Genomic DNA, 15,272 nt, shown 5'->3' with positions numbered 1-15,272 from the left:
ATCAAATTGTTTTGGTTGCTACAAGTCAAAATACATATCATATGTAACAGATGCATTCAAATATGAGCAAATGCAACGAATAAGTTGCTTTGAACAGATTAAGTCGTTTTTTTAGATCTACAAGTGTAAATGTCATTGAGACAAAAAATTAAGGTGAGTAATGGTAAGTAATAAAAAATGAACACGAAAGAGAATTTCTTTAACTATTTAAAATAAAACTTCGAAGATACATCAAATGGAATTGGATGGTCGAAGAGAAAAGTGACAAAGAACATTGAAACTTTGATCACAGAGTGATTGTTTGGGTAAATAAAAAAAGAAGCAAATGAATCAAAGCATCCTAATTTAATTTTTACTTGCTTTGGGTCAATTTCTCAATAAATTTATTTACAGCGATCAAACAATGTCAGAGCTCAGTTTGACGCTGATTCTTTTGCGAGTCATTTCCAAACATTCTGACTCGTTGCAAACGAAATTTTATTTGTGCCACAAAGAGTTTTAATATTTCCTTATGACTTGATTTATGCGGTGTACCCGTCTGAAGCAATAAAAAAGTGTTATAAAGCACTCGTGCGACATTCAGTGAATTGGCGCATCAAAACAAACCACCATTCGTTTTTCGCATTTTACGATGCATTGCCGTGCATACCATAAACTAACTGTTGGTTATATGTACTCTTGCATAGCCGTCAATTTGTGGATTTCATTTCAAGTTTTTTTACATTCACATCGCAAATATTTACAGTTGTGAAGAAGAGTTAAAGTAGAGTGTGGTTGAGGTGAGTTTATCATTGGTTTAACTTTTCGGTTTGAGATTGTAGTCGCTTCTGTGTTGCTCTTTTTGGGGTGGAAAGAATTAAAAAGAATATACCAAATATCAACTTTGTTGTCAAACTTTCAACTTTGAACTTTGACACACACTCACATACACACAATTTTGGACAATCGATCCTTGGCTCAGCAATTGCCGTCGGTGGTACTCCCACCGGAGGGCAAAAGCAAAACTGTTGAGCAATGTGATAAATTGCCAAACAAATAGACAACAGGAAAGAATAAAAAAATACCGACTATGTTGGTGCATCGAATCCGGAACATTGTTATTCGAATTTTTCCGTAGAGAATACAAAAATGGGTCAATAATTTAGCAAAAAAAAACAAACTCATTTTATCAACTCAAACTTCACACGCACTTGCGATGCGTGTCATTGACAATAGAATTCATAAAATATGTCCACGTGTTGATATCATCTTTATTTAGCTGTGCGCATATAATGAAACCACTTTCTATGTGCTATATCGTGTAACTCGAACCAAAATGGCAAAATGTTTGAAAAATATTTATTATAGAAACATTTGAGAAAGAATACTCGATAGAGAGCCAAAAAATAACATCGAAAACTACTTGAATTTACAATTCACCGAAAATTCGTTGGATTCATTTTTTACTGCTTTTTGTTCAGTCATCAATAAATGCCAGTTTTCATGGAACTGGTTTCTATACCGAAAAATTTGCTTTCTCGTCCAAACCAAACTATGAGCGAAAGATGCGAAACAAAAAAAAGAACGGAAAAAATCACTTCTAACCGGCTCTTTTTTTATTAAAATTGTATAAAATATTCTGTAAGCAAAACTCGAAAGCTGTACACAATAGCGGTTATTTTATAGATTTTTCTTCGGTATATCACTTCTGTGAACTAGCGTCTGGCCAAGCAAGTCGGTTTTTACAAAAAAAAATGAAGATTTTTTTGTGTTGCTTTGTTGAACCTTTGTTTTTGGCACTATTGCTTCATTCGTACGTTCGTTATGTTTTTGCTTTTTATGTGCACTTTTTGCCCGAAATTGTGTTTATGTCTTTTGCCTTCGACTGATGTTAAAGCTCGTCTGTCGGTGGATTCTCTTTAAAACAATATTTCGTTTATGCGACGTAGAGAAGTGACATAACGACTGTTTGTGTAGCCGCTTTCTTGTTGTATCACACGAAAAGCGCAATGTTGACACATACTGTGTGATTGAAAATCCATTGTTTATGGGGTTAATTGATGTATTTGAAATGTTGCCTAAACGTCTACGCCACAAACAAATCTAAAGTTATTATTTACGCGAATGTGTCGGCAGACCCGGGTATCGTTTTCAGAACTGAACTGAATTATATCAATCAATATGAATAAGTGTCTTTCAAATTGAAAATTTCAATAAGGTACTCCGAAGTTCATACTTCATCCTAGGTAAAGGAGTCCAAGATACAAACGGAAAACGGAAATGTTCATGTTTTTGTGTGTCCGTTCGTACGTTTAGTGGTTTTAAAATGACGAACATTTCGCAAAGTGTGCTTAAAGGTAGGATGAATGGATACAGAGTTTTGTACGTCTCATTAAATGCAACGAAACGAAATTTGCTCATTGTCATTGTCTCGTTTTTAACAACCACTGTTGATGGTCGTTTCGGTATTAATTTGTGAAAAATGTTGTGTGTATTGCTGATTTGTTAAAAGTGAATTTTATGATTTCAAACTTTTTCGCCATACAATGAGGCTATGTGGTCCGCCTGATGATGAACAATACGGCACATAAAATGTATATGCTTGATGTTGGATAATGAATGCGATTGCTTAACTAAATACACACAAGCGTAAAAATTTCATACCCAAAACCCACAAGCGATCCCAAACATAAAACGACAACAAACGTTTCGGTTAGTCGACCACATCAAGCGGTGTATCTGTATGTAATAACGGGGTAAATACTTACCTCGAAACAGTCTCGCCACCATCGATGTTTGATGTTTGTCGATCCGTTTCAGTTTTCATACCAATGATCTAACTAACGCTGTACGCAAACAATTTGTATTTGATATCGTTCAAACCGTTTCACAAATGATGATGATGAACAAAGTTAAATTATAGTGTTTTGGATCCTTTTCAAACAAGACGAAAAAATTAGAAAAATCTAACATTTGTGCGGCGAAAAAGAGTAGCCAAAAATTAATATCGTCGATGGAAAAATCGTATTTTAACACAATTAAAACCCGGTCAAAACATCATTTTTTGTTAGCGGTTGCCTTTCACCCTTCATCAAATTATAATTGTACGCAGACATGATGCTTTTATCCGGGTGCGAAATTCCTACCTTGTGGTAGTATTGAAAAGAGCAGGTAACATTGTTTTTCGAAATATTCCAATCAAACCAGAGTATATTTAAAGCTTTTTTCTCACTTTTTCTGAGCCATACTTCATTGTGATTTTATCGTTTGTTCTGGGTGAGCGAACTGCGATAACAATAACATTTATAATCTCTAACACACACACGGTTGGCGCACATCAAAAATAACTGATAAGAGGAAATATTTCAAGCGTGCGCGGGTTGCTCTTTATGCCATAGCTATGTTAACGATGTTTGCATTCGTAAAATGTAAAAACAAAAATAATTACGGCCCAAGACACACGCTCGATGAGCATATGTTGTACTGCATTGTATGTTTAGAGCGTAAGGTTTTTTGTTCGTTCGTGTAAGTACTCGAATGAAATCATTTTAATTCTGCATAACTGAATATCAACCCACGTAACGAATATAAATTGCATAATGATTGTTTGTCCGTTTTAAAATTCAACGGTTTATCGATGGCGTTGAATGTTACCCAAAACAATTTGCTAATTTGGAGTGGGTGCTATTTGCTATTTGCGGTGTTACGCTAACGATTCACATTTGAAAAAAACTTTTGCAAAAAAAGAAAGAGCACAAAGCTTCAATTTCATTGTTTAAAAAAAGGAATGAGTCATGAATACGAGCTGAGCAAATGGAATGTAATCTGTTTCTTGAAAGATAATTTGAAAAGCACCCGAACCACACTGAGTGAACGTCGAATACAGTAAAGGTGTTACATTGTTGACTAGATTTACGATGCACATCGAATGGAATTTCGGCAGGCTTGTAATTGGGTGTGTTTTTTCTACTGGTGTTCATGCTCCGTTATTCTTTGATTTTCCGTTTTTTTTTTCGCACACCAAAAGCAAATTTATAAAGTAATCAGAGTGCCAAAGTGTATCATATGATAACATCTATTTTGATATTTTCACATTGTTGTTTATTATTAGCATGTTTACTGAAATGCCATTCATGCTTACATTGCTTGTCTGCTCTAATATACAAGAAAGTAAATCGAAAACAGCGGAAGAACAATAATCTTATTAAATATACTCAATTTCACATATATGAGCTTTGACGCTACGCTATACTCTATTTTGCCGCATTGAGCTGACATGTTATGTTTTAATGGCGCAATACTTTGGCGGCATTGGATTTGCATTACACAAACACACACACACACATAGGGTAGATTTCATGTGCAACATTTTAATGCGAATAATAATAAGAACTTGTGTTTCCAGCATATTTTTCGATTCTTCTTTTGCGTTATTTGTTGCCTTTCTGTTCGTTTCTTTTTCGTTTCTTCAGAAAAGGATGAATTTTTATCGGCTCACGGTAAATGGTGCGAGCAAAATATTTGATTTGTGTAGTATGAGTTTTTGCGACGTATCATTTCAAGCACATTGTTTACATATGATTTTTCTTCCTTCATCGCACACACTTGATAAAATCTATGCTTTTTTCGCAAACATTAAAATACGCAACGTTCTTTTCTCTTTTTCACACCAAATATCATTGTTTTTACAAGAATATGTGATATCAAGATTTAATTTACATACCTTATTACTGTTTACAAACGTGTTTTTTTTTACAGAGAGGGAGAATACAGTTTTTTTTTTCAGTTTCTTTCACTGTTTGTGATTTTTTTTACATTTGTCACGTGATCTTACCCGGGATTTTATTTCAATCCACGTTGTGTACGTATAAATCCACTTATGTGTCAACGAATGAAGTTAATATGTACGAACATGATGGATTCTCTCGCTCTCTTTGGCTTTTCGTTGAACTTTCAAGCGTCTTCAAATCGGCAGCCTTCAATCTAAATCAATTGAAGCCAAAATCAAATATTTATGAGATTTTGTCGCTAAAAGCCGATGCAATACTAAAACGACCAACTCTGATTATTATTATGATTGCTTTGATCAGACATATTTTCCAAAAATTCCGATATACACAAATCGAGAGGGCAGAAAGGGTTTTAACAAAACGAAAAAAAAACTTCACCGAACTTCTTCATCGGATATTATGTCTAGACTACAAAAGTGGTTTACAATTCATTACTCATTCTCAAGCTCTTTAAAAACCGAATGGAAAAACACATTTTTCAGTTTGAAATAATGCGGTTCATGTTTTGTATACATTCTTTTGTGTGGATGTATCTTAAGATTGGTTTACATCGACAATTGGCATAGAGACTTTCCATACTCTTAGATCCGCCTTGAAAGGGAATTGATGACATAACGGAGCGAATAACATGTCATGTTTTTTTTTTAAAGGAAGGTATTTTCAAGTTGTTATTTTTTTATTTACATCATCATTATTGTTTTGTTAAATTTTATCCTCAACATTGCTAAAAACCTAAATGAATGAATACAATTAAAGTCACAAAAAACCAATGTTTTCTTGATAAATATTCGATGGAACAAACTATTGAATTTAAAAGATTTCTAACAAAGAGTTTGTTATTCACTGTTGTCTCATTTGAATGAAAGATAAAACGTTGAAAATATTTTGTTAATTGTTTACATTGGTCTATTGCAAACTCATCGTTTTCATAAAATAAAGTTAGGGCTCATATTCAAAAACTGAAAATTCATAATTCCATTCGATTTTCATACGCTTTCGACGAAATGCTCTGCTACGGGCAAAAGTGTAAGTTTGAATATTTGTATTTGGAATTATATATTTTCGGCAAAGTTTTCGTCTGAATTTTATTTACATTTCTCGATAAATACCATTAAATAAGTCTTTTACACATTTTGTTCGTCCTTAAATTCAAATGTCCCTTTCAACGTGAGTTAAATGTGCATACGAAGACGGGAATTCGATATAAAAGGAAAAAGGAAATGTGTTCACATATGCGAATGAATCATTCATTAAATATTTGCTATTCATTCGATAATTTTTATAAGTGATTTTATTTTACAAATATCTCCATCTCAATTCTCTTCGAATATGATTCGAACATAACAATAAAAAAATGTCCAGACATTGATAGTGAAGAACCTTGAAGATGTTTGTAAGTTACTCGACAACGTGGAATTCCGTCGAGAATGTATGTGCGTCTTAGGAATATCCTTTACTTCAAAACATTTTATTTGTTCAATGCCAAATCAGCATTTATTTGTATATTTATTAATTATTTATTCACCGTCTGATTACAGACTGAATTTATATTATGGCTAGTTCATTCTGTCTTACTCTTTATTTAGTTACTTACAGAATCTTGTATGCTGTCAACGTGGTGTAGTCTCTCAGTAGTTTGGAACACTTTCTAATTAGTCAAATTATACTCTCAACAGCTATTTGTATAAGAAAAGCACATGCAGAAATGCATCTTTCGTTTAAATAAAGATAAAAACAGAAAGAAGAACAAAGAAAAGGTCTTTTAAAAGAAAATCATCGAGAATAAATTGATAAAGACTATAAAAACAGCAGGCGACAGTGTACGGCCATATACAGATTTTATGCGCTCTAATTCATTGCTAATAAGTACCATCATCACGACATAACTATCAAAACGAGGGATAAAATGATAGATTCATAACGATGACAACATCTAATAATCTTCTGACGATTTTAAACGATTTCTTCTTTTTTAACAATGTCAGACGATATCTTACTGTTGCCGGTTAAGCAATAAATTACCGCACGACATGAAAACATGGCAGGACATAAGAGATATAGTGCTTTGAAATTAAAGTTGAATATCGGGATTATAATTAACTTAATTTAAGACGAAAAATGCGCATAAACAAGAGATTATCGCAGATTTTTCAGTTGGATGAAAAGCTCCTTAACTGAAGAAACCTAATTTAACGATCATTTACCTACACATTCAACATTTCCAGCGTTCATTTCTTCCAAATAAAATGTGAATATTTTAATTAACTCGTAGTCACAATGGTGAAATTAAAGAATTATCAATAACGACGAAATGTTAGTAACAATTCGGTTTTCGTGTTGCACATTATCCATAATCCGAAACATTTTTCATAAATGTTCAATTTTGTTAATGCATTTTTCTGGGTAATTTGGCTTTAGAGTGTGAATGTGAATCATTTTCCATCCGAATTCTATGACGTGTTGTCTGTTGTGAGTGAAAAGCATCAGACTATATTTGAATAAAGCAGACGACGAAAATGTGTGCAAAATACAATACTTTATTCATATTATCTCTTGTATATTCAAACTTTAAACTTTCAGCAATTAAAAACTGGGTGACACATGCTTTTTTTCTTTGCAGTTTTCTGCAATTTTTCTTTATGAAAATATAATCTCGAAATAAATCTGCACAAGTTGGTGCATTGTGAGTGTGTGAATTGAAATGACATTACTTAAATCGAGAGATGAGCGCAGTCAATATGATTGTATTGTGACGTCACATATCTAACAGAAAAACGCCATGAGGGGAAGTATATGAAGAAGAAGGGAAACAGGTATAATATACGTTTGATTTACATTGTAGTTTTACGTAGATGGTGTTATAAGTATCTGTCCAAATTGCGCTTGGCCTTTGACTAAAATATATTTGTTTTCATCAAATTCTCATTGTGCAAATTTCTATTGCTACTTGGATATTTGTAATGAACAAGTTAACTTAAGTATGTATGAAAAAAACTTCCATAGAAATTGAATTGTATTCCTGAGCAACAGTTTTTGTCTTATTTTCAAACAGTAAGTGGCAACGATTCATCATTGCCTAGATATATGCTTTGCATAAAAATTGCAGCAAAAAAATAAATGCATACGGTCACACATCGTTGAGAGTTTGTTGCTTGCGTACATTCCAGCGTGTGAAGGAACAGAGCTGTGTTGTGTTTGACGTGTATATTCATGCCTGTGCATTGCAATATATTATACACCATACACAACACAGCTCTGTTCCTTCATACGCTGCAATAAATGGATATTTTTATGCAAAGCATATATCTCGGCAACGATGAATCATTGGTCACTGGTTCGTATATTCAACAAAGATGTCATACTCATAATTTTATTTGGTTTTGGTGGATTTGTGCTTGTTGTTCGATACAAAAACGGCGATGATTGTTTTATAGTCGTTATTGTTACCGCAAATGTCGTTTTTCTTTGCTCCATGAGCATTTTATTTGGGGATTTATTTGCAAATAAACACACGACTGCGATAAATGCGCACCATCACACCACCAGTATATCCGAAAGCAAATCGGAATCTTTATTTTATGCGGTCCATTTCGACATTCGCTGCATACAAACAAAGTGCTTATGAGCCATTTGCTGAAAATCTTTGTATATTACGTGCTTGAAATATCGATCATGTTTCGTGTGTATTCCAAATGTTTTCAAGCAAGATTTCTCTTTTTTTGCATTGTTTCAACACTGTTCTCCGATTGATCGATCTATTCACCGAATTTATAGTTGAAGTTTTTAAATTTTGTAGTTGGTTATATCTTTTCAAGCGGAGTATTTGGTCGAGGGGCAACTATGTATAGCGTAATATAATTTAATATAAGAACATTGATGAGACATCAATGATGACAACAGTTTTTATGTGCTTTGATTAAAAAATCAGGTTTAGCTAATAGATTAAGGTTGGAAAATCCGAATATAAAAGAATATTTTTTGCCCGATTTTATTGTAATTTGTATATTATGACTTATTTGTTTTGAATCCACTTATCAAATTATAACAGATTATGAATAGAACAGACATTGCGTTTGGTTCCATTCAATAACATTCGAATTGACTGGGTAATTCCATTTTTAATCGCAATTTATATTAATGTCATCATTTTTCACAATTTGATATTCCCTTCAAATATTTGATATTTTATGAAGTTATTTTTTCGAATTATTGTACAAAGTCACACTCCCCCTTTTGTTAGGTTGCCAACATTTATAGTGATTCATCATTGTTCACTGATCTTTAATGCTTTCTTTATTAAACTAGTTCATTCGAAATAGTTGTCTCCACAACAAAATTCGAGTAAAAAACTTGCAAATTTGCGCCAAACTTACTAGAAATCTCCAGTTTATTTGTACATAACAAGTGTTGTTTTTGTTTAAATTGAAATATATCCAAATAATGATTATTATGCTTCTTATGTTACGTTCATAAACACTTGAACGAATGCTGTGTGCAAAATGAAGATATAAAGTATGAATGAATCGTATCAGGTTTCAAGCATTCACGCAATACACATCGATGTATGAGTTTTTACTTGAATTTAATCAAAAACACATTTCAAAAGCACAGAAACTATTATCTTTACGAAACACTTAAATTAAAATTGAAACTGAATTAAAAGCTGATGTTTTCACATGTCATGTGTTCAACCAGATATCGTATATATTTTGTGTTCCGACAAGAAACTAGAAGTGCAATCAAATAATCTCAATAATCGATACAAGTTGTATTACAACCGCAAGTACAATTTTATTGTGATTGTATACTTCATCTACCGATACTAATAATTATTATATATGACTTTTGCAAAGGTTATCATTTCAATTCAGTCAAAACCTATGCATGAAAAATTTACAGTATATACATGAATAACGGAATCACAGGGGACCATATCTTTTTCGCTATTCGCATGAATTCCGTTACATTTCATTATTCCGTTCATAGAAAAACATTTTTTGGAAATGATTTTTTAACATTCGCTCTTGTTGAGTTCGTTATTAGAACTTACTCTTTATTTTGAATTTATTTTAGTTTAACCCTCTATATATTTTTATTTTTTCTTGACATATGAATCCGTAGAGAAGTAGTGATAATCTCCAATGTATGAATGTGAAGGTTAGGAATAAAGGAAGGTATGTTGTAAATATAACTTCTCTATGTACGAGTGTTCAAAATTTCAATTGGCATATTTTTCTATTCCAATATTCACATGAATTCTGTTAAATAAATGTTCCGTTATTCACGAGTTTTACTCTAGTCTTAACTTCATGCTCTACAAATTTAAGTTCAAGGACACCTTAAAAAATTGAATGTCAGATACGGACTAAGAAGTTATTTTGTCATGTGTTATCAACTCGTAAAATGTTAAGCCAGTTAATTGCATAATGTGAACTCGCATTCTTGAATTTGTTCAACTTGTAGATAGTATTGAATAAAAGCCATCGTTTCAGTATGTTTAAGAGTGGAGCAACTATTTTATTAATGATTTTTGATTTTTTTTTTTTCACTTAGTCTACACATTATATTTTTAATGATTAAATATGCACGACGATGATGTTTTTTTATTTTGCATGCAACTGATTTGTGATACTCGATTGATGCGTTTCAAAATATATTTATGTATTCCGAATGCATGCACCTGCACTAGCAACTTGAATATCTGAAAATATAAAAAATAGAAAAATATGAAACATTTCGATTCAGTCATGTTGTTTATTGACGTCATTGTGATTACCAGAAAAGCTTCGGTCCAATTGACGTCTGCATTTATTTGTGCAATCCAATTTATAGCTATTAAAATAGGTTTGTCTATCACTGCCGCACACAGGACTGTATTGGTTTGTTGTGATACATTTACTTTGACAATCTAAAAGTGCTTGCGGCTGTGCAGGGAGTGCTGCTGGAAATGTGTCGGGCTCTGTTGTAGGTTGTCTTCCATTCAATTGATTTTGATTTAATGGTTGATTGATATTTCCTGGTCTACGATTAAAGTTCATATTTGGATTTGATTGAATTCCATAAAAAACGTTCGGAGGAGGCTGGGTTGGAAAGCGTTGATTCTGAAAGCCTTGATTTTGAAAGCCCGGATTCTGATAGCCTTGATTCTGAAAGCCTGGATTCAAATAGCCTGGATTCGAATAGCCTGGATTCGTATAGCCCGAATTCTGATAGCCTTGATTCTGAAAGCTGGTTTGAAGTTGGGGTTGACTTTGTCCCCACGTATTTGGATTTGCTGAAAATGGATTTCCGAACTGTGGTCTTGCTGATGACAGAGCAATCGATGCTTTTAAAAAACACAAAAAAATAAAATAAGAATTCTTCACTAAATAATTGAAAATCAACACTTTTCTTACCACATACTACGAATTTTGTGAAATAATTCATGATTGAGAATTGAAACAATACTTTGTTATTTTTGTTTATATTAAAAGTGTCGTTCAACTTATAATAAATGCTCACATGAATAGATGTGTTCACAAACAAGTTCAAGTGAATACTAAAGATTCAGTTTACATTTTGTGACATTAAAATACCAAAACTTCAGTCAATTCGAAACTTGATGATTAAAACTGGAAATTTATTCCACACAATGATAACCTCGCTAAGTGGTTGTTTACGTTCATATCAACAGTTAATGTTGATACTGTTATGTATAAAATATTCGACTTAAATAGGAATACATTTAGAGAATTAAAAAAAAACGAGGTAATATCATATCATGTTTAAATATGACGTTGCGAGCGTTAAGTAAAAAAAAACATCTATCGAAAAAAATACGTCTGCATTTTATTTTTAGGCTAGTATATAGGGAAATCCCCACTCTCGTCTTAAATGACTCACTTTATCGCACACTATTGTGAATTAAATTAAGCGATTGAATGTTTGCATAGTTTAAGGAGTATTGGAAATTGTTGCCTACGTTCGAAATGATAATTGTCATTGGTTATAAAAATTAAAGTTGAAAAAGATAATCATAGATACTATTCGAATTTCGATTTAATTAACGCATTGGTATCTACTCAAAGACGAAATTCGCATGCACGCCTTTGGACATAAATACAACTACCATAACTTCGACCCAAACCTGGAACTTATTCAATATTTGTTTTTCAATTCGATATGAATTAAACCTTTATCCTTTGCATTTCAATAGTATTAAATCGAAAATATTCCTTATTGTGCCCAAATACTTGAATATTAAATGAATGTCAAAGTTATTTGTGGAAAATCGATTGATTCCGTTTTTATATTTTAATTTCATTGAAAAATAAACAGTTATCAATTAAAATATGGCAATGTATATTGATTAAAGATTTTTATTGATCAATAGTCTGATCTTAATCTGGTTTTTGGATACATGATAATTTTGCACGATCCATGAGTTCGGTTTTACGTTTTTGTATGCTGCCGAAATTGTCCTCGTAAATGAATTTAAACCGATTACCTTCAATGACTTTTTCTATATTTTGTTCGTGTATTTCATCAATAAGTGTAATCACTTTCATTTTGGAAATCATTTGGTTTCATTTTTGTGGATAAAATGCTATCATGATTATTGTAATAATAATAAGTTTTGCTTTTATGTAACATGTATTAAAGAAAAACTGCACCGCACATGCACAGTATTAGTCAATATTAATACATTCGGAATGTGGATTTATGGCTCGATATGTATAAAGCTATAAGACTAGCTTCGAATATTTTCCATTGATTTTCTGATATTTCCTTTGTCAAATGTAAAATGTAAACAACAATTAATAAACATAAACATTCTACAAGCGTTAAAATTTGAAAAATGGCTTTTTATCACGAATAAAAATATAAAAGACTGTTCATCAATAATAATATTTTTTCAAATGTAAACGCGTGATGTCCACTTGAATGACCTTGATATAGTTCAAGAATGGTATTGCTGCATTTCCATAAAAGTTTTTGTGTGTATAGATTTAATCACACTTTTCCATATTTTTCTGCACTATTGAAAACCTATAAAATGTAAAGGTTTTCACAATGTGAGAGTATACGTGGCTGGAGATGAAACTGAATAACAACGACCATTTAAAATTTCACAGTGCTGTTTGTTTTTTCGTAAAGCCATTGAAACATGTCCTTCTATACATTCTTAAGGGCACAAGTGTGGAAAATCTTCGACAAGGATCAATGGTATTTGTTGAAAAATGGAATCCAGTCTACCATTCAAGCTCTATTTACTTTCTTGGTTTGTTGAAAATGATGAAGTTTTAACAAGAATCGCCAAGAATTAAATGACGAAATTATTTTTTAGGTGAAAGTGATTGTCAACTTCATGCAAGTGGTGGTGCTTAAGTCAATACTATGTTTTGTTCGAGTGTTTCGTATTTTCTTCAATGAATTCTGTAGCAATAGCAACATTCATGGCTTTCGGTATTTCACCGACAAATTGCTACATAAAAGTGAAAGGTAATCGATTAAATTTCAAATGTGATCTCTACAATTTTCAATGCACTTTTATCGTTTATAAAACACACAGAGTATGGTGGATAATTGGTTTCGGTTTATCACTTGGACTGTGCAGTACATTGATTCGTGACATTTGGTTGGAATGGAGTGAGAATCCAATGGTCTTAAACTTTGACGAAAGGGCACCTATTTCAGTGATTCCATTTCCAACCGTAACAATTTGTTCCCTAGTTAAAATGATGAAGCATAAGTACAAAGGAACGAATATCAGTTTAAACTTAAGTGAGAAACTATCTAAAAATGAGTAAGAACCTATAACAAATATTATATTTTCATCTTTGCAACGATTCATTTCCGATACTGTTTAATGGAATATGTTTAGAACTAGCTTCAACAATTGGATTCATAAATCTATAAATCAGAGTTTCACTCAGAGCTGCTGCAATCCAGAGCATATAAATATCCATAGGATATATGCTTGCTAAGAATGGGACATTTTGATTCTGTGACAATAACAATTTGGTTCTTTAAACAACCAAAATAGAACTCTATATTTGCAGATACATCCTGAAGAACCAAATTGTTATTGTCACACAATCGAAATGTCTCATTCTTAGCAAGCATATATCCTATGGATATTTATACAGGGTGGCGCATATAATAGGCTCAATCTTAGGGGGTGGGAATTTTGAAAAACCCTTTGGGGGTAAAAAATAAAAAATCTATCGGTGTAGAATTTAGGATTTTTCCCATCTAACAAAGCTGTTTAGAATGACGAGAGAAATTTTTAAGGACCCCTTCCCTCCAAGTCCCCCACTCCTCAAGGGGGTCGGGGGTCAAAAACTTTTTTTAACCTGAAACCTCAAAATTCGGGTGTGTAAGATTTGACCCCACTGAAACTTGGCCAAATACGAAAAATAAATCTATACTAATACGAACTCGGGACCGAATTATATCGATAATGCTTGAAGGTTTCGTTTTTGCACGCGACGATTTTATTATTTTTAGGCATTCATTTGTAACATTTATTTTACTCCTATATTGACTTAATAAATACATTTATTGAATTATATTTACTTACAAAATGATTTCGCAAACAAATTCATTTACTATATAGTAATCGAGGAACTCACACCCAATCTTGATTAATTAACTACATGAATGTCATAAATAATAAAATCAAAAGAATTTTCTCGGCGAAAAACCCCAGGAAATCAGAAACATTTCTCTCGCATCCAAAAATCCCTAATATATCGAAAGAATTTATCTTATTTCCAACTTTTGTTGAGCAAAAAAAAGGTTTTCACTTTTTGAATAAAAAATCCCATCAAATTCGAATAATTTTCGTGAAAATTACCTACCTCCGCAAACTACTTTAGAACTAACTCATTAAGATATGTGAAGCTTCATTAAGAATCTACTATAATGTCAAATGTAGAGCTCTTACAGAGTGTATAAGTTTCTTTCATACAAGTACTTTTTCGTAGGTTATCACAACTTGAGGCATTGGCACACCTTTGTCCAAGAATACTTTTTCATGGATCAGAAAATTATTTTTCAAACGAATCGATTTACGATGTAATTGAGGATCTCGCTCCCAATCTTGATTATTCACTGCGTAAGTGTCAATGGCAATCAAAGGATATTAGGTGCTCCGATTATATCGTTCCAATGATGACTAATAACGGCCTCTGTTTTGCATTCAACGCTTTGAGTTCACAAGATATGTACACTGATCAGTAAGTCTCCTGAATTGGTATTTCACAACGGAAGCATGAACTAATGTAAAATGTCATTTGTGAATACAAAGGGCAAACGCAATTTGGACAGACACTTATAACACCATCTATGTAAAACGCGCTTACTAAAATGTAAATCAAACGTATACCTGTTTCCCCTTCTTCTTCGCCTCCTTCCCCTCATTTATTCTTACTATACATTTACATTGTAGTTAACCTGTTTTACAGAGATGGCGTTTTTGTTTAAGATAAGCCTGCCAGATTTTTTTTTTATGTCGATCCG

General features: G+C 32.4%; 2 protein-coding genes across 3 annotated transcripts; one reads left to right on the top strand and one right to left on the bottom strand.

The window, feature by feature from the left end:
* Positions 1-10,278: 10,278 nt before the first annotated feature.
* Positions 10,279-11,295, bottom strand: LOC116339751. 2 transcript variants are annotated; one of them, XM_031765785.1, is made up of 3 exons: positions 11,165-11,295; positions 10,546-11,094; positions 10,279-10,470 (listed from the first exon to the last, which is right to left on the bottom strand). In XM_031765785.1, exons 1-3 carry the CDS (start codon positions 11,193-11,195, stop codon positions 10,427-10,429), a joined length of 624 nt encoding a protein of 207 aa, XP_031621645.1. In that variant the 5' UTR covers positions 11,196-11,295; the 3' UTR covers positions 10,279-10,426. The 2 variants fall into 2 exon arrangements, with proteins under 2 accessions (XP_031621645.1, XP_031621644.1); XM_031765784.1 differs by having other exon boundaries at positions 10,546-11,133; positions 11,217-11,232.
* Positions 11,296-13,400: 2,105 nt separating this feature from the next.
* On the top strand, positions 13,401-15,272 carry LOC116339891. The gene is made up of 4 exons (XM_031765974.1): positions 13,401-13,554; positions 14,738-14,989; positions 15,061-15,100; positions 15,218-15,272. Exons 1-4 carry the CDS (start codon positions 13,409-13,411, stop codon positions 15,239-15,241), a joined length of 462 nt encoding a protein of 153 aa, XP_031621834.1. The 5' UTR covers positions 13,401-13,408; the 3' UTR covers positions 15,242-15,272.

This window comes from Contarinia nasturtii, unplaced genomic scaffold, assembly GCF_009176525.2.
Source record: "Contarinia nasturtii isolate CC-2019 unplaced genomic scaffold, AAFC_CNas_1.1 Cnas_scaffold_533, whole genome shotgun sequence".
Lineage (NCBI taxonomy): Eukaryota > Metazoa > Arthropoda > Insecta > Diptera > Cecidomyiidae > Contarinia > Contarinia nasturtii.
Note: the sequence above shows the minus strand (reverse complement) of the source record. Positions and strands in the feature narration are given on the sequence as shown.

Coding starts and splice junctions, on each gene's coding strand:
- LOC116339891 (XM_031765974.1), top strand. CDS start 13,409: ATGGTCTTAAACTTTGACGAAAGGGCACCTATTTCAGTGATTCCATTT. Junction 13,555..14,737: donor GAGAAACTATCTAAAAATGA/GTAAGAACCTAT, acceptor ACTTTTTCGTAG/GTTATCACAACTTGAGGCAT. Junction 15,101..15,217: donor ACACTTATAACACCATCTAT/GTAAAACGCGCT, acceptor CCTGTTTTACAG/AGATGGCGTTTTTGTTTAAG.
- LOC116339751 (XM_031765784.1), bottom strand. Junction 10,471..10,545: donor ATTGGACCGAAGCTTTTCTG/GTAATCACAATG, acceptor TTATATTTTCAG/ATATTCAAGTTGCTAGTGCA.